The sequence below is a fragment of the Hydra vulgaris genome, chromosome 10, assembly GCF_038396675.1.
Source record: "Hydra vulgaris chromosome 10, alternate assembly HydraT2T_AEP".
Taxonomy (NCBI): Eukaryota; Metazoa; Cnidaria; class Hydrozoa; order Anthoathecata; family Hydridae; genus Hydra; species Hydra vulgaris.
The window spans coordinates 19,118,750-19,135,659 of record NC_088929.1 but is presented as its reverse complement, the minus strand read 5'-3'; the positions used below and the strand labels follow the sequence as shown (position 1 = coordinate 19,135,659).

At 26.6% G+C, this 16,910-nt stretch overlaps 1 protein-coding gene across 3 annotated transcripts; it reads right to left on the bottom strand.

Annotated features, from left to right (window-relative positions):
- Nucleotides 1-11,474: 11,474 nt before the first annotated feature.
- Nucleotides 11,475-14,007, bottom strand: LOC100209345 (chondroitin sulfate N-acetylgalactosaminyltransferase 1). 3 transcript variants are annotated; one of them, XM_065807424.1, is made up of 3 exons: nt 13,694-14,007; nt 11,846-13,036; nt 11,475-11,766 (listed from the first exon to the last, which is right to left on the bottom strand). In XM_065807424.1, the coding sequence occupies exons 1-3, from the start codon at nt 13,705-13,707 to the stop codon at nt 11,571-11,573; spliced, it is 1,401 nt and encodes a 466-aa protein (XP_065663496.1). In that variant the 5' UTR covers nt 13,708-14,007; the 3' UTR covers nt 11,475-11,570. The 3 variants fall into 3 exon arrangements, with proteins under 3 accessions (XP_065663496.1, XP_065663497.1, XP_065663495.1); XM_065807425.1 differs by lacking the exon at nt 13,694-14,007 and adding an exon at nt 13,197-13,594; XM_065807423.1 differs by lacking the exon at nt 13,694-14,007 and having other exon boundaries at nt 11,846-13,599.
- Between the last annotated feature and the right edge of the window lie 2,903 nt (nt 14,008-16,910).

The following is a 16,910-nucleotide window of genomic DNA, read 5'->3' as shown; positions in this document are numbered from 1 at the left end:
GGAAGTCCTACCAGTAATATATTCATTGTAAATTTACCTTGTTCATATTATTCTGGAAAATAAATTACCAAAAAAAAAAAAAATCCTGATTCTATAAACTTTTGAAACATGTTTCAAAAGCTTATAGAATTTCCGAAATTTTATAAACTTTTGAAAAGAAATTCTATGAACTTTTGAAACATTGTTTCAAAGTTTATAGAATTTCTATAGAAATTTTTCCCTGGGCTGAGACAATAGAGAGCAAAAATTTGGTATTTTTAAGGCCACTTAATTGGTATTACTTTACAAAATTTAGAAGATTGAAAAAAATTTTTTTTATAAGTTTACCACCTTAATATAAACAATAAAGGTATAAACAAATTGATAAACTTCGCAGTATCCTTTGCTCATAATCTTTTAATCTAGATTTAAATTGTCACCACCGACTGATAAAACATCCGTTTTAGGTTTCTTAATGCTTTTGAAAATAAAAAAAGATATAGTTGAACACCTAAATCTAACTATAATATGGACATTTCAAACAAAATTGCAGAGTATAACTCTAAAAGTAATAAAATAAGGAACAGAATATCTATAATCACTTTTTAATCATAACCTTCATTATATATATTTAAATGATATTTTTTTAACAACTTGTTTTATTTATTACTAAATTTTGCTGGTAGCGTTCGTACATAATAGCAATGTTAATAGCAAAATTTGACATAAATCGGATCTAGTGATGTGGAGTTAACTAGAAATCAATCCAGAGTCCCTACAAGATTATTAAATGGTTTTTTTTTTTGCCTAACTATTATAATAATTATGTCGGATAACTTTTTTTAGTTTTTTTAGTTTTTTATATGAAGAATAAATATTTTAGTAAGAAATATTTTACTTTATTTTTATAGAAAGTAACGTGGTTGGGAACTAAGACATTAATTGTGAATATTTTTAATTGTAAAAATTTCTTACTAATTTGTTGTGAAAAGAAAGTAATAAAATTAATTAAATAACTAAATAAAAAAACAATTGTTTCAGCCTGAAATTCTGAAATACCTGAAATTCAGGTATTTAAGACTTGTTGAAGAATGTTTAAATAAAGTAACCACGAGATTTAAACAGAAAAAATAATATTTTTGTAAAAATTCAAATTTGTAAACATTTGCTAAAGAATCAACAATTATCTCATGTTTGATTATTGGAATGTTTATCAATCAAATAATCATTCAAATAATCTACTGCGATTTCCATGTGATATCCAAGATCAAACTCTTTATAAAGAAATCTTCATTATATTTAAACTGCGAAGGATAAAGAACACTTTCAACGCTTGATTTAAATATGCTTTTAGTAATTCCTTGAGTTGCAGTTGACAAATGAAAACAATACCGTGAAACCATTTTCTTTTACTAATTTAAGCTGCTCACAACATAGCATGTAAAACGCAACAAAAGCTTCTACAATTTTATTGTGTATTTTAACAGCCATACATAAATGTAGATGATTATCTCGACACTCTTTAACAATGAGCTCAAAAAATAATCCAAAATCAAAACCTTATGACGCATGAAACATGAATATTGGCTCTTTGGTTATAAAGCTTCTGTCATTCTTTGAGTAATAAAATTGATTTCGGATTCATTTAAATTAGTAAATAACACACTTTGAATATGGTCTTCGTCTGAAAATGCTATATTTTTGTAAGTGCCATTGCAATTGACTTCGCATAAATCATTGAAACTCGTTGTTAAATCATCAATTGTAAAATCCAATACAAAGTTTTTTACTTCTTTTTAGGACCAAATGCATTCTGGGATATATATATAAATATATATATATATATATAAATATATATATATATATATATATATATATATATATATATATATATATATATATATATATATATATATATATATATATATATATATATATATATATAATAGATGGTGTATTTATATACAACACCTATTCAATAGGTGTTATATACAATAGGCTATTGTATATGTAATAGGGGTTATCAGATGAACATTTGGCTAAATTTTAAGAACAGTTGGTTAATGTCTAGAAGTTGCCGTATTATAAATTTTATAAATTTTTATTTTTTGAATATTTATTACCGAAAAATTGTTCCTATAGGAAAGGTCAATATATTTTGAATACAATGCAACAACTTCTTTTAAAGCATTAAGATTCATATCAAACCTGCAAGGTGTTCGCAAATGGCGGATGTGTCTATCTAACGGCTGATAGAAAGAAAAAGAAAAAAAGAAAAGAAAAGAAGAAAGAAATTATATTTATAAAAAGAATAAAACTTATCAAGAAGATAAAACCATTTGCAAATTATAAATAAAAGTCAAAAAGTTAATCGTTTGTTTAAAAAATTACTTAAGTTATAAATTATTCAATTAATAAGTAACCAGTTTAATAAAGTGTTTATATCGAATGCGGTGGATTATACCTGCTTACAGATAAAAATGAAAAAAGAAAAAACAACAACGAAATTCAAATTTAGAAAAAGAACTTTTAATTATTTGCCATCCATCAGCGAGTCAAGTTAGATGATTAATAATTAAAGAAGTTTAAAAATTTACGTTTATATTTGAAATTGTAATAACTTTTTTTTTTAGCTCATTCAATTTATTTTCATTTTTACATATCTATTATATTATATTATTGATTACATTATTATTAGCTATATATTTGTATATTTTATTATTAAGCGTTAGTCATATTTATAGTTTTTATATTTTTATCATACATTACTACTACTACTTTTGTTATTACTTTCGCTATTTTTATTACTATTGCTATTTTTGTGATCGTTGTTATTATTTTTGTGATCGTTGTTATTATTTTTGTGATCGTTGTTATTATTTTTGTGATCGTTGTTATTATTATTGTTGCTATTATTATCCGTTATAACTATTATATTGGTAATATTTTTATCATAAACTTCATCATTGTTACTACTATTGTTATATTATTTCTGTTGTAATAATCTTACTAATATCAATATCTTTATTTCTAAACAAATTTCTACTTATTATGTCTAAACTCTGCAAAATTTGTGATAAAATTATTCGTGCTAATCATCATTCACTTCAATGCAATCACTGCCTAAGTTCAATCCACAAGAAATGTAGTTTTTTAAATAATAATGATTTTAGTTTATTAAAAAACTCTTCCATGAATTATTGGGTCCAGTGCCGGTTTTAGCACTACCAGCGCCCTGGGCGAGATTTCTACGGCGCCCCTAGCTCAATTTAACCCCATTCAAAAAAAAGGCAAAGGGTAAAATAACCAATTAGTTTCGCCCCTTTATATTCGGCGCCCTGGGCCATCGCCCAACCAGGCCCTAACCTAACGCCGCCACTGATTGGCTCTGTATTACATGTTGCAACAGTATTTTTCCTTTTAGTTCTATATCGGATAATGAACTTCGTCTTCAAACTTCAATTGACAATATATTACATTTCAATAATATGCCAAATGACCTTTCCCTCTTTCCTTGCTCAATAATGATACGAACATAGTTGAGAATCCAATCAATTGTAAATACATTGATATTGAAAAATTTAACTCTTCAAACATCAATATTAATTGTTTTTCTCTATTTCATTTAAATATCGCTCCATTAGTCAAACACTTTGACGAATTAACCTCACTTTTATCTCTAATAAATTATGAATTTAGTATAATCGGAATTACAGGAACTAAACTGAAATCTGATTTACTCCCAACAACTCCAATTAATCTTAGTGGATATGTTTATGAACATACTCCAACAAAAATTTCATTTGGAGGTGCTATACTTTACATTTCTAATAAACTAGTTTATAAATCTAGAAATGATTTACTTATGTATTAACCCCAATTCTTAGAGTCTGTTTTTGTTGAAATCATTTTCCCTAAAAAGTCTAATATCATAGTAGGCTGTGTTTATCGCCATCCTAACATGGGTATTAATGAATTTATTGTTTTATATCTATCTATTCTATTTGAAAAACTTGCTGTCGAAAAAAATAAAACTATCTTTATAACAGGTGATCTTAACATCGATCTTATAAAAGCAAGCTCAGATAATTCAATATCGGAGTATTTGAACACCATTGCTTCAAATAACTTTCTTTCTTTTATATCTTTACCAACAAGAATTACCAATCACTCAAGTACTTTAATTGATAATATATTTTCTAATTCAACTTCTAAAGATATTTTTTCCGGCAATTTAACTATTAGAATATCGGATCATTTGCCACAGTTTCTAATTTATTCATCTTTTAAAAAAAGAATTATTAATTCTCGAAAAAGCAATATTATTCTTCGAAACTTCAAAAAATTAAATAGTGAAGAATTCAGGAATGATTACTCGGAAATCAACTGGGATAAAGTAATCAAAGTTTCAAATAGTAATACAAATAAATCATATGAAGATTTCTTCACTACCTTTAACTCTCTTCTAGACAAACACGCACCGTTAAAAAAAACAAAGTAAACGTGACTTAACTCGAAGCCTTAAACCGTGGATTACTTCAGTAATTTTAACCTCGATAAAAAAACGAAACAATATATTTAAGAAGTACCTTAAAACAAAAAATCTTCATGACAAACTAATTCTTGAAAAAACTTACAAAACCTATAGAAATTTACTTGTAACACTTATTCGAAGAAGCAAATAAAATCACTTTTCTCACTACTTTACTACCAATAGCAATAGTTTGAGAGTAACGCGGAAGGGTATTAGAACTTTTTTAAATATACGTTCGAATGATATCTCATATACATCTTGTATATCTTCAAACAATACCATTATCAATGATCCAGTTAAAATCTCGGAAATTTTCAACTCTTTTTTTATTTCAATCTCTGAAGAACTGCAAAAAATATTCATTCATCTCATACTGACTTCCATAAATATTTAAAAACATCAAACCCTGACTCTCTTTTCATTAAACCTACGGAAAAAATGAAATAATATCAGCTATTCTTTCTCTAAATGATGGCAAGGCTTCTGGTCCAAACAGCATTCCAACCTTTATTCTAAAACTTCTTGCTAATGATATTTCCTCAGTACTTGCTAAACTATTTAATCTCTTATTCACTACTGGTATATTCCCTAATATTTTAAATCTGCATCTGTTAAACCAATCCATAAGAAGGACTCAAAACTTGACTGCAATAACTATAGACCAATATCATTATTATCAAATATCAGCAAAATTCTTGAAAAATTAATGTATTCTCGTATCTACCACTTTCTTGATAATTCTAAGTGTCTCTACGGCCGTCAGTTTGGATTTCGTTTAAAGCACTCTACTTCCCATGCACTTATTAGCATTACTGAAAAGATTCGTGGTGCGATTGATAGTGGTTCTTTTGCCTGTGGCGTCTTTATTGATCTCCAAAAAGCATTTGATACAGTTGACCATAAGATTTTAACTGAAAAATTGTATCACTATGGTATACGGGGTATCGCTAATGATTGGTTTTCATCCTATATTAACAGTCGCACTCAGTTTGTCTCGATTAATGGATTTCAATCGACATGTAAAGTTATTAATTATGGTGTACCACAGGATTCTGTTCTAGGACCTTTACTTTTTTTTAATATATATTAACGATCTGCCTCACTCTATAAATAATTCGATTGTTCATCATTTCGCCGACGACACTAACCTTCTATGAATAAATAAATCACTCGCGCAGCTTTGTAAAAAAGTTAATTCAGATCTCCATCATTTGTGTCATTGGTTAAATAGTAACCGTCTTTTCCTAAATATCAATAAAACTGAATTTATTATTTTACATCCTCCAAAAAAACAGATTGATAATAATAATGTGAAAATTAGAATTAATGGTAAAAGACTTTTCCCATCTAAATATATAAAATACCTCGGGATATTTCTTGACAAAAACCTATCATGGTATTATCAACTAATTCAATTAAATAAAAAACTCTCACGTGCCAATAGAATGCTGTCATTAATACGACACTACGTTCCCCAACATGTTTTAATATCAATTTACTAATCCTTATTCTTCTCACATCTAAGTTATTGTTGCACTGTTTGGGGTCAAAAAGGTAGTTTTCTATTACATCGTATAAATAGTTTACAACGCACTTCCTTAAGAATTATGACATTTTCTCCCTTACAATCTAATATCGAAAATAGGTTTTCTGAATTAAAAATTCTAAAATTTCAAGATCTTGTAAAGCTTTATAATTGTCTCTTTGTGATTGATTTTCTTCAAAATAAGCTACCAAATTCGTGACACACACAAATATTACACTCGAAATACTGAAAATTTTAACTTGCACACTTCCTTTTTCAGCACTATCAAATATGGCAAGCTCTCTATTAAAAATTAATGTATTTCTCACTGGAACCAAATAATACCATTTATAAAAAAAAGATTTTAACTAAATACCCTTTTATTACTAACATTCTTCATCTCAATCGAAACCAAATTAAGAAATTTATATTTGAGTATATATTTAATAAATATTAATTTCATCTTTTGTTATAATTGCTTTTTTATATTACTATATTTATAAAACTATTATTACTTTTATTTTATACTCTCTTTTTTAACTCTACTCATATTACTATTATCATTAATTTATCTCTGTTTTTTAAATCTTATTAATATTATTTATAATGATAGTGATAGTGATTCAATTGCAGTAATAGTTTTTATGGTTATTGTCCTAACTTTTGCAATTGTTATGTTTATTTTATTAATTTCTGTCGTAGTTATAAACTTTACTATAATTATTTTTCCCATTAGTTATAATTTTTAGTAAATTTATCATGATATAGTTACTATTTGTTTTTTTTATTTACATTATTATTAATATTATTATTTTTATTATATTATTATTGCAATTATTAATATCATCTTTATTTATTAGTGCTTTATTTTCCTTCCTTTCTTTCTTTTTTTTTTTTTTTTCTTATTTATAAGTCTTTCTGTGTTTTATTTTATTATTTTTTTTTTTATTTCAGGTTATTTTTATTTTTTTTTTAATTTCACTCCATTGACTACCCAGTAAACACACAAACGTCTACTAAACGTCAAAACAACGTTTCAACAAAACGTTCAGATTTGGTCAATTATCCGTTTAGAATGAAATCCAGATTAACGTTTAGAACAAACGTCCATAAAACGTCTATATTCAAACATATTTTAGACGTCTATTATAGGATTATTATACGTATATAAAGCGTTTAGATTTTGTCTAATTTACATTTAAATCTAGTCTAATTAACGTATATAAAGCGTTTAGATTTAGTCTAAGTAAACGTATATTAAACTTGTCTATTAGTTTCTTTGATTTAGTTAACGTAAATTTTATTTATTTAAGCTTTAAAACTAATATAAGTTAAAACTACGTTGTAACCTTTTAACTTTATATAAGTAATAAGAGCTATACAGGTCGTGAAATTTATAAATAGGATATAGTTGTAAAAGTAATAAAATTTATAAATAAGATATAGTTATAAAAGACCTGGTCTTTATATTTTATTATTTATATTTTTTATAACTATTATAATATGTTTATAAACTTTTATACTATACTACTTATACTATACTTTTATTTTATAAAACTATGTATAAAGTTATAACCTTATATAAAACATTTTCATATAGTGGGGGTTTAGAGAAAAAATGTTTGTGCACTGTGCTTGTTTATGTTTCGATAATTAAAAAAAATTAAATGATCAAGCTTTTGGCAGTGGAAATATTATATTAAAAAATTTCTATCAAATATTTTTTAAATATCATCTCAGGAGAAAATAAAAGTTTACATTAATATTAAGATTATTTATAAAATTAATAAACTCATAAACAAATATTTTCGATCACTGGTTTATGTATTATCAAAAATCTTTCTAGAATACCGTCTACCACTTGTTTATCATGCACCTGTTTGTGCAACATCATCTTCTACATTCTTATCCTGATCGTCTTATTTCGTAACCTGATTTGTAACCGCAAAAAACTATTTTAATTAAAATAATTTAACTGTACATTCATAAAATAAAATTAGAATTACACAGAACAACTTTACATATAGAGGATTTTCTGAATGGAAGTTTCCAAAATTTCCTGTACCATCCATGTTTATTTTTGACAAAAATAAACATGGAAAATTCCGAAAGTCGCGCCATATTATATGCAGTGGCTTTTACCAGCTCTGTTCAACCAATTTTCTTCAGCAAATGTAACTAAATTAATCTAATATGCATCTAAATTAAAAAAAAATAAAAAATTTATTTATTAAACCTCTTAATTAATGCAAAGATGAATACCTACTGCTACACTATCATACTAACGCTTACATAATTAATTTAAACTGTTTATAAAACTTACGAAAAAAGTTCTTGCAGCAGGACTTTCATAACGAGAGACCAGCAACTCATATTTTTTAACTGTGTCAATGTTGCAATCAATAATTTCTAAAACATCTGAGTCCATTAAGTTGTTGGCATTTAGGAAGGTAGATTGTCGCGATAAGAGATTTTTAACTTTTTAGCTTCCGACACTCGTTTATTATTTATTAATCAGTTGTTTTGCTTTCAGTTGTTGTAAGGAAGTGAATCTTGTAAACGCATATAAATTAATTATTTAGCCAATAAAAAGTAATTTTTTAATAATTTTTTTTATTTCGTTTTAATTATGCCTATTTAAACCGCGTGACTTAAGCTGTTATGTGAGTTTCTGACCAATGGCTATATTGCTATATTATAATATAATAAATGTTTATTAAACGTCGATCAAACGTTTAGAATAACAACTTATATTAGTCAATATTGTAAACGTTTGATTGACGTTTAATAAACTTATAAATTAAAAGATTTAAAGCGTAGATTTAAAATCTATAAATGTTTACGTTTAATTAAGGTCGATTAAAGGTTTACAATATTGACTAATGTAAGTCGATATTCTAAACGTTAAATCGACGTTTAGTAAACGTATATATAAAAAAGTTTGAAATATACGTTTCAAATCAAGCGTCAATTTTTAGTCAATAATAGGTTGCTAAACGTTTTATCTATTTTTCGACCGATTTCGATTAAATATCGACTAATTCTAAACCAATCTGTGTTTACTGGGTAGTTTTTAACTATATGAGTGACACCTTACCTTATTTATGTGAGTTTATAAATATTATAGTTAATTTTCATATTTTATGGTTAAATAAATAGATTAGATTATAAGTCTATATATAGACTTAATGCTTTAAAAGAAGTTGTTGCATTGTATTCAAAATATATTTTTGAGCATGATTGACCACTAAAAGTCGTTGCGTTATTAAAATGTTTGTATTGCGAAATAAACATATGTATATATATATAAAATTTCGTAAACTTACAAAAAAGGAAGTTGGATGTTTTATCTATTAGCAAAATTGAAGTTAAATATAAAGATATTTTTTATAAAGAAAAAAAGTATAATGTAAAGTCTTTAATATGCTTTATTTTTTTAATTCGACTACTTCTAACTTTCACTCTTATATCTATCTACTTCGTTTTTCCTAAAACTCACTTACTCTTGGAGCCTAGAAGCGGGTTATGATGCTTTTTAGTGAGATGAACTTGTTTTCGCGGGCCTTGCTATGTGACTTCTAAATGACAATTAACCGGAGGAAGATGAACCACAATATCAAAATTGGAAGTTTAAAAGTGTTCTTAAAACTTCTAGTTCATCAGATTCCAAAACGGAAAGAAGATTAGACATTTAATGAAAATCAAATGAGTATCAGAAAATAAATCACATTACAGATATCATCGATCTAGATGTTTCAAAATGTTTCAAAAAGCTAGATTGAGCATGGATTTTTGGAGAAGGTCAACCGAAGATCAAAAAGATTAAAGAGTATCTTTAAAGTCTTTGGATTAGTGCTGATGAAGAGGATTAAGCAGATACAAAGTCCTTTACCTCCAAAGAAAAGGAAGATGCCTTTAAAAAGTTTACTCAAATATCAGCAAAGAATTTTTCAGAAGTTACAGCATCTGTGGCAGACCGATGTTGTTTATCAGTTTTCCAACAGCTATTTTAATCGAATATTATCTGCAAAAGCGGAGGCAAACTTAATTATATGTCCACCCAAGTATTAACTGTGCAATGTCAAAGACATTATGCGCGGGAGAACACAGTTCTGTCGATTAAAGCTGACTGGGAGATAAACAAACCAAAAAAAGGCTATTTTGCACTGGGATTCTAAGCGTTTTCATTTTGAAATTGCTCATAATGAAAAACGTGTGGCGGTTCTTAAAAGCGTATCTCATAACCGGTACTTATTTATTTATATACTATGTATATTTCTTACTGTTGTTTTTAAAGAATCTTGTTTGCAGGCCGATTATGATCTACCGTATTTCTAAGTTTATAAGTCTTTTTTATTCGATACAATTTCTCCGCTCGAGGGTTTTCGTATTTGTTCCAGCCGATGGCTTCAAATTTTTTTGTTGCAATGATCAAGAAGAGGATTCAGATATTGCAACTGTTGTGATTTTTTCAATTAACCGAGACCTTTGGTATTTAACAGAAGAGCTTGTTATTTTATCTTTATTTAATGAAAAGTTTACTGACTTCATCAGAACAATGATGGCAAAGAAACTTTTGCAAAATTCCGACATTAGGTTACTTATTTTTAATTTTATTTAAGTTATTTGTTAATAAGTTGTTCATTTTTAATTAAGAAACCAAATTTACGACATTAATCAATTTTTTGTTATTCTTTACCATTTATTAGGATTAATATATAATCAAAAATGCCTTCAGATGAATCCACAAGACGTTCTAAATTGCACAAAATTTTTATTTGTGAAAACACTAATGATATATATTTAGCAAAGCTTCATGATGAACATAATGTTAAACTGACGTTCATTCTACTTCATTTCAATGCTAATTCTTGAAGATGCAATGCAAAAAATAAATTAGAGTCTGTTTTGGTTCGAAGATACTTAATATCTAATTAGATTTATTTTCTGCCTACTTAATCTGAAATTGAATTTATTTGTATTTTTTGAATAAAAATGACTATAATAATTTCAGTTTTTTTAGAGTTAACGAATAATTTATTGAAACGAAGCCATTGAGCAATATTGACTTGATCGTTTTTTAAGTGATTTGTTAATTAGGAGGAAATTGGTCCGCAAAATGATAAGTAGTAAAAAATTTGAATGAAAAATTTGAATCATTGATAAAAATAAAAAAGAGAAATAGTTCTTTAATCGAACCTTGCAGAACGCCATTGGACAAATTTAGCTAGTTTTGAGTTGATTACTTGAAACAAACTGTGTTCTATTAAAAAAAGTAAAACATTATTATTAAATAATTTTTTAAATGTCAATAAGCACTCCGCACGCCAAGTGTTTATTGCCGAGGGCTTCCCTGATTTTCTCTGTTATTTCTACTATTGAATGAAAAAATGGTATTTTTCCAGAAACTTTTAAGCTTTTTAATAACAAACAAAATTATTTAAAAATATGTATTTTCACATATATGTATACCACATTTACAGTTATGTTACGTATGATAGCATATTTACAATAAAATTTTTAAAAATGTATTTACCACCCATTGATAGTGGAGTTAGCAAAAAGCAAAATTCCTAGCTGTCTCTGAGATCCTTCGTATCTTGCCATGGAACCAATACATGTTTCATATTGTCGCTTACTCAGTGTTTTAAGACATAACTTTGGGTGCCAAACATGGAAAAGATTGGGATCTGGAGCTCTAATAACCTTATAGTTTTTTTTTAAATACCTGTTAAAGATTAAAATGTTTTATGTTAAAATAATTAATAGATTTTGAGTATATTTATTTTTTTAGTTTTTTTTCTTACCTATAATATAAGCTAACGTCTTCTCCACCCCATCCTTGTATACGAAGATTGAATCCATGTACAGCTAAATAATCCGGTTTATAAGTACAAACCATTCCATAGCCCAAAGTTCTCCATATACCATTATTTTCTGAAACTTCAAAATATTTAGAATTTGAATAGTTCTCTCCATTAAATACAATTTTTGGATTATACAAGCTAAACAAAATAGGAAAGTAAACAGATTTTCCCAAAACAGTTTGCTGGCGACATCTATTTAAAAATGATACATCAAATTTGATGTCTACATCACAAAAAAACATAAGAACGTTTTTATAACCGTTCCACCGTTGTATACCATCGTGCAAAGCGCGTCCTCGATTAAATGGAACGTTTTTCTTTAATATATCATAACTTTTAAAGTTATTTTCTACACTAAATTTTTTCACTGTTTTTTTAATATCATTTTCATCTGCTCCATATATTACAATAGTTAAAAATATATTTTCTCCACTTTTAGCAATAATTCGAATATTTTCTAAAAATTCGTGCAGGCGTTGAGCTCGCCCAGACACTGGAACTATAATATTAATTAGTTCTTTATTTTGACGGAAAGGTTCTTCTGTAAGCTCGCGTAAAATTTGAGGGCCAAACGGTTTTACAACCTCGACTAAAAATGAACGAGTTTTGTTAAAAAGAAAACTTATTTTATATTCGACTCCGTGTATTTCATCATATTTCATCCACGCATTTTCAACATGGAAGTACTTTGATGGTAATTTATTTACTTTTAAAATTTCTTTTAAGGTAAAGTTGACAGCTCGTTGAAAATCAATATTTCGGTGATAACTTTTAGACTTGGAATTTTGTTTTTCTAATTTATGCCAAGGAAAAGTTTCATAAAAATAGCCATTTGAGAAGGTCTGGTATAAAGAGTACTTTTCTGGTTTCGTTATGTTTTTTACATCATTAGTAAAATAACTACTGCAATTTTCTACGGCAAACTTTTTTTTTTCTTGCTCGGCAAGATCATTGATTTGTTCTGTTATATTCAAACTTTGAAACACTGCAACTTGCTCTCGCAAATCTTGGGTAGTTTCCATATATATCCTTAAAATATCTGTCATTCTTTTTAAAGCCAAGCAGCAAGGACGAGATGGTCGCTCTACTGAATCGCGTAGATGAGGTGGAAAGGGCGTTGGTTCATTAGACCTTAAATAAAACGAATCTTTTTGTTTATTTTCATGCATTAAATTGTTTGAAAAGTTTTTTGCAACCAAAACCTCAGTGAGATTTGTTAAAGTGTTTGTCAACACTTTGTTGGTTGCGTTCAAATCTTGCACTAGAGTTCGCAAACTCGCAATTACCTTACCGCGGTATTTGAGCAGTTTGTCTTTTTCTTCAATTTCGCGTTGTAATTCTTGAAGCATACGTTTATTAAGTTCACAACTCCAGCTCGAAAGAAATCCCGAATCAGCTGAGTTTCGAGTTCTAATCACAGAGTTTGTGGTTATTTTTGTCTTCAGAATCATGTGTAGTATTCCTAAGCATAATAACACTATAACTACTATTTTCAGTCCTAACCAGATTGTTGAACCAAAGCCACTTCTCAATTTCAAGCAATTTAATCCACGCATTCGATAAATGTTACACAAATGTTACAGAAGCAAGCGACTTCACACCAAGTTGTCATAAACACAAAAATACTTTTGTTTATTTTTGTGCAGAAGACATACTTTAAGCATAATTAGTTTACTTACTTTTTTACTTGGAATAAATAAACAAAAAAACGACATTTAAAAAAAGTACATTGAAAAGTTAAAAACATCTTAAAATTAAATTTAAAAATATATTTTTTTATCTACTTACCTGACTGTTTTCATAAAAATAAATTTTCACTATCAGTGATAAAATTAAATACTGATATTGGACAACTTGACTTGTTAGAACAAGAGTTACTAACTTATTCACTTTCTCATTTTGTAGAAGAAAAAAAAATAAAAAAATTTCTGCCGAATTTTTTCTGAAACGTAAAATTTAAACATTTAAGATTATTTAATATAATAGTAAAAAGTGTTATATTTGATAAGCACGTCTTATCGTTCGATATATTGATATAGTATGATATTGTTAATGTAATAAAATATTGCAATAATGCAAAATTGTTGCGACTTTCAATCTTTTCTGTTAGCTCACGTAAGTTTGAGATTATTTTTATTTTGAAAGAAGGAGAGCAGCAATATCTTATGCTTCACTGGCTTTGCACAAAAATTATAAATTGTTTTGTTGCTGTGAAATTACTATTTTTAAGTGCTTGTTGCCTTTTCTTTTCTCGTGGTAATATTTTTTCTTGTTTTTTTGATTGAGTAGATTTGCCTAATTGCCATATAATTTCTTAGTAAATTATTGATTATGTAATAAAATTTTGATTTCCTTTCTCAAAAAAATTGCAAAAAAATTTGTTTGCAGTCTCTACTGTTTTTACATTACTTTTCAGGTAATGCTTTAACAGTTTAGCGGCCTGAATCAAGTTATCTTTGGGCTCTTGTTCGTCGAGACATTAAAAACATCTTAAACTTCTTATTATAATTATTATAACATTTTTTTTTTAATGACTATTTTTGTTATTACTTTCATAAATATACAAATTATCATTGAAAAATGTTTCTTATTATCATTCATTAACATCATTTTATTGGTATGTCTTCCTCTCCTATTATTGTCTAAGTCGGTTTTACCCTCGGTCACACCAGTCACATGCTGGGGGGCCACGAAGCTCAAGGGACTTGAGCGTCCAAGTGAACTTTTAAAAAATATATTACTTGAATGAAAATATATTTTGAATAAAATAAATAAATAAAAAAAATTAGCAAGAGAAATTGCTACATTTTTCAAATTTACAATAATTTAAATTTAGGCCTTCTGTGTGCAAATTTAAACTACAGTTTAAAATAAAAAAGTTTAAAATAGCAAAAAAAATCTTCAAAAGAGTAACAAATGAGTAAAAAAAAAGGAAAAAAATAACTAATTATTAAATTAAGCAAAAAACAAAAACAACAAATCGAAATAAAAAATATAGGAAACATAAATAGAAAAGAATAAAAAAAAAAAGAGAGAAATAAAAAAAACAAGAAAAGAAAAGAAAATAAAAGTAAAATTTAATAAAAATTAAAGTTTAAAGTTAAAATTTAATTGTTTAAAGTTAATTGTCTTAATTCTTATCTTAAAGTAACGCAGCAAAAGAAAGGATCGATTTAAACTTTATCAAGAAATACCAGACCAAAAAAATTATTGAACCCAAGTTCTACGACAATTAATCAAAGTTATCAACCTCATGTCTAGTTTTGTAATTTATTGAAAATTCAAATAAATTTAAAATAATAGTTAAAGATACTTTAATTTAACAATAATCATGTTATAATGCTACTGAAATCAATTTTTGGAATTAAAAATAATTTAATTTATTTTTTATTTTTTGTTCATTGAGGATTGTCGTTCCGCAGAATGGGCGAAAAACTGAGATCAATACATGATGGAAACTTTCCTGGATTAAGGTGTTAGTCAAGTTCGATATTTTTTTTTTGCCCAACGTTTGATCACTCATAGTATTAAAGGAGAGGGAAGTACCTCGTATCTATCTAAAACATTTGTGAAGGGTTCATTCACTTGATAGCCACCAAAGTTGTAAAACTTAAGTAATATGATCATCCCTAAAAAAAATGTTTTAGTAAATAATTTTTATTTACTTTAAACATAATTTCTTAGTTTATGTAAAAGTATATGTTAAGTGAACTTTTTTAACACAACTAAAATATAATAAAACAAAAATTTTTTTTATTATCACTCCTTTCCTATGTCTAAAATTAAAGACAGTTGAAATTTTTTAAACCACTTAAGTTTAGGTATAAAATTTTGCTTTATAGGTATTATTTTTTGGTATAAAATGATGATGATGCTATACAAAACATTAACTTAAAAAAATAACATTTTTAAACAAGTTTCAAATTATATATTTAATTTCTGACTAGTTTTATGTCTAAAAATATATTGAAGAACAAAATAAATTAGTTTTTACAAGTTTAAAATCTGTTTTTTCGATTTATTATGAATGTTTTTACTATCTTAAATGTGATAAACACAAAATTTGACATACGGCTCGTTAGACTTGAAAAGTTTTATTCTTTTAAGGTTTATTTAAAAGTTCAAATTTTAAACATTTCTGTGATATGCATCACCCCTATTTTATAATGCCATAATACCATTTAACTAAAAATCTGGTCTTCAAATTACCAGAGATTATTGTAAATATATATAAAATAGCGGAATCCCTTTTACATCACATGCGGTTTTAATAAGTAGCAAATATTAGTAAAAATAAGTAGCAATATTAAGCAAAATTTTATAGTTTAACTAAGAAACATAAAATCAAACATGATATTTGATTTTATGTAGTTGTTTATTTTAATCTTGATTTTCTGACTCGTTTTTTTTTTAGGTAGTGTAAAACAAACGTAATTTTAAGGAGTTTTTTTTTAGAAACATAAATACACAGAGTATATTTTTGGGAAGAAGAAGAGTTAAGCTTGTTTTTTATAAAAATTTTATGCATGGTTACTGAACTTTTTTATGGATTACTTTGCTTCTGAAAAATAAATTGATGTTCTCACATGAATTTGTAGTCGAAGAAGTATTGAGCCCTTTTTTTATTATTAAAAAAGGTTTTCTACATGCATTTTCTGTGCACACGCCATATTTCACCGAAAAAGAAAGGAGGAAATAGTTTAATTAGAGTTCTTTTAAGTAACTTTTTTTAAGTAAATGTTTTTTTGTGGTAATTCTTTTTAGAAACATATATAAATAAAAACTATTTTTTAAAAGAAGAAAGGTTAAGCTTGGTTTTTATATGTTTGGTATGTATGGTTACAATACTTTTTAATGGACTATTTGGCTGACAATTTTGCATAAAAATTTGGTTGATGTTCTCACATTAGTTTGTAGTCGAAGAAATGTTGAGCCCCTTTTTTTTATTATAAAAAATATTTTCTACGTGCATTTCCTATGCACACGCCAAACTTTAACGAAAAAT